The sequence below is a fragment of the Excalfactoria chinensis genome, unplaced genomic scaffold, assembly GCF_039878825.1.
Source record: "Excalfactoria chinensis isolate bCotChi1 unplaced genomic scaffold, bCotChi1.hap2 Scaffold_68, whole genome shotgun sequence".
NCBI lineage: Eukaryota > Metazoa > Chordata > Aves > Galliformes > Phasianidae > Excalfactoria > Excalfactoria chinensis.
This window is the reverse complement of record NW_027315710.1, coordinates 591,816-593,084: the sequence shown is the minus strand read 5'-3', so window position 1 is coordinate 593,084 and position 1,269 is coordinate 591,816. Positions and strand designations below refer to the sequence as shown.

The following is a 1,269-nucleotide window of genomic DNA, read 5'->3' as shown; positions in this document are numbered from 1 at the left end:
CCAGCAAACAGGCTGATTTATCTGAGAAAAACTGAAGTGCACAGAGGCTGGGGCTGGGGTCTCGAAGTGCAGATGCAGTAAAGAGGAAACTATCCTGGAAGCTGGGGCATGATTAGGAAATGAGAAGCAAATAAGAGCACACCAGTTTTTAACTCGTTATGTGATGGTGAAGCTCAGGATAGTATATACAAGTTCTGGAGTTAAATAATTATTTTTCTAAGTGAAATAAAAATTTATATACTATAGCAGGAGGAGCGCTCCCCTCAGACAGAGAATGTTCAAGACTTGTTGTTATCTTCTGCACTAAGAGCAGGTCTCCAAGCCCAGGAACAGCAGATGCCCAACAGCAGCTCCATCAGCGAGTTCCTCCTGCTGCCGTTGGCAGACACGCGGCAGCTGCAGCTCCTGCACTTCTGGCTCTTGCTGGGCATCTACCTGGCTGCCCTCCTGGGCAACGGCCTCATCAGCACAGCCGTAGCCTGCGACCGCCGCCTGCACACCCCCATGTACTTCTTCCTGCTCAACCTGGCCCTCCTCGACCTGGGCTGCATCTCCACCACTCTCCCCAAAGCCATGGCCAACGCCCTCTGGGACACCAGGGCCATCTCCTACGCAGGATGTGCTGCACAGCTCTTTTTCTTTGTCTTCCTCATCTCAGCAGAGTATTTCCTTCTCACTATCATGTCCTATGACCGCTACGTTGCCATCTGCAAGCCCCTGCACTACGGGACCTTGATGGACAGCAGAGCTTGTGCCACCATGGCAGCAGCTGCCTGGGGCGCTGGGGTTCTCAGTTCCCTGCTGCACACTGCCAGTACGTTGTCACTGCCTCTCTGCCAAGGCAATGTCATCAACCAGTTTTTCTGTGAAATCCCCCAGATCCTCAAGCTCTCCTGCTCAGAATCAAATCTCAGGGAAGTTGTGGTTATCATTTTTACTATCAGTTTAGTCTTTGGCTGCTTTGTTTTCATGGTTGTGTCCTATGTGCAGATCTTCCTTGCTGTGCTGAGGATGCCCTCTGTGCAGGGACGGCACAAAGCCTTCTCCACGTGCCTCCCTCACCTGGCTGTGGTCTCCCTATTTCTCATCACTGCCTTTTTTGCCTACCTGAAGCCCCCCTCCATTTCCTCCCCACTCCTAGATCTGACAGTGGCACTTCTGTATGCAGTGGTTCCTCCAACACTGAACCCTATTATCTACAGCATGAGGAACAGGGAGATCAAGCATGCTCTCAGAAAGGTGTTGCAGTACGCATCATTCCAGTTATAA

The 1,269-nt window shown here is 51.4% G+C and overlaps 1 protein-coding gene across 1 annotated transcript; it reads left to right on the top strand.

Moving 5' to 3' along the window:
• The first annotated feature begins 504 nt into the window (after positions 1-504).
• Positions 505-1,269, top strand: LOC140265155 (olfactory receptor 14J1-like). Its single transcript, XM_072361039.1, has one exon. It carries the CDS (start codon positions 505-507, stop codon positions 1,267-1,269), a length of 765 nt encoding a protein of 254 aa, XP_072217140.1.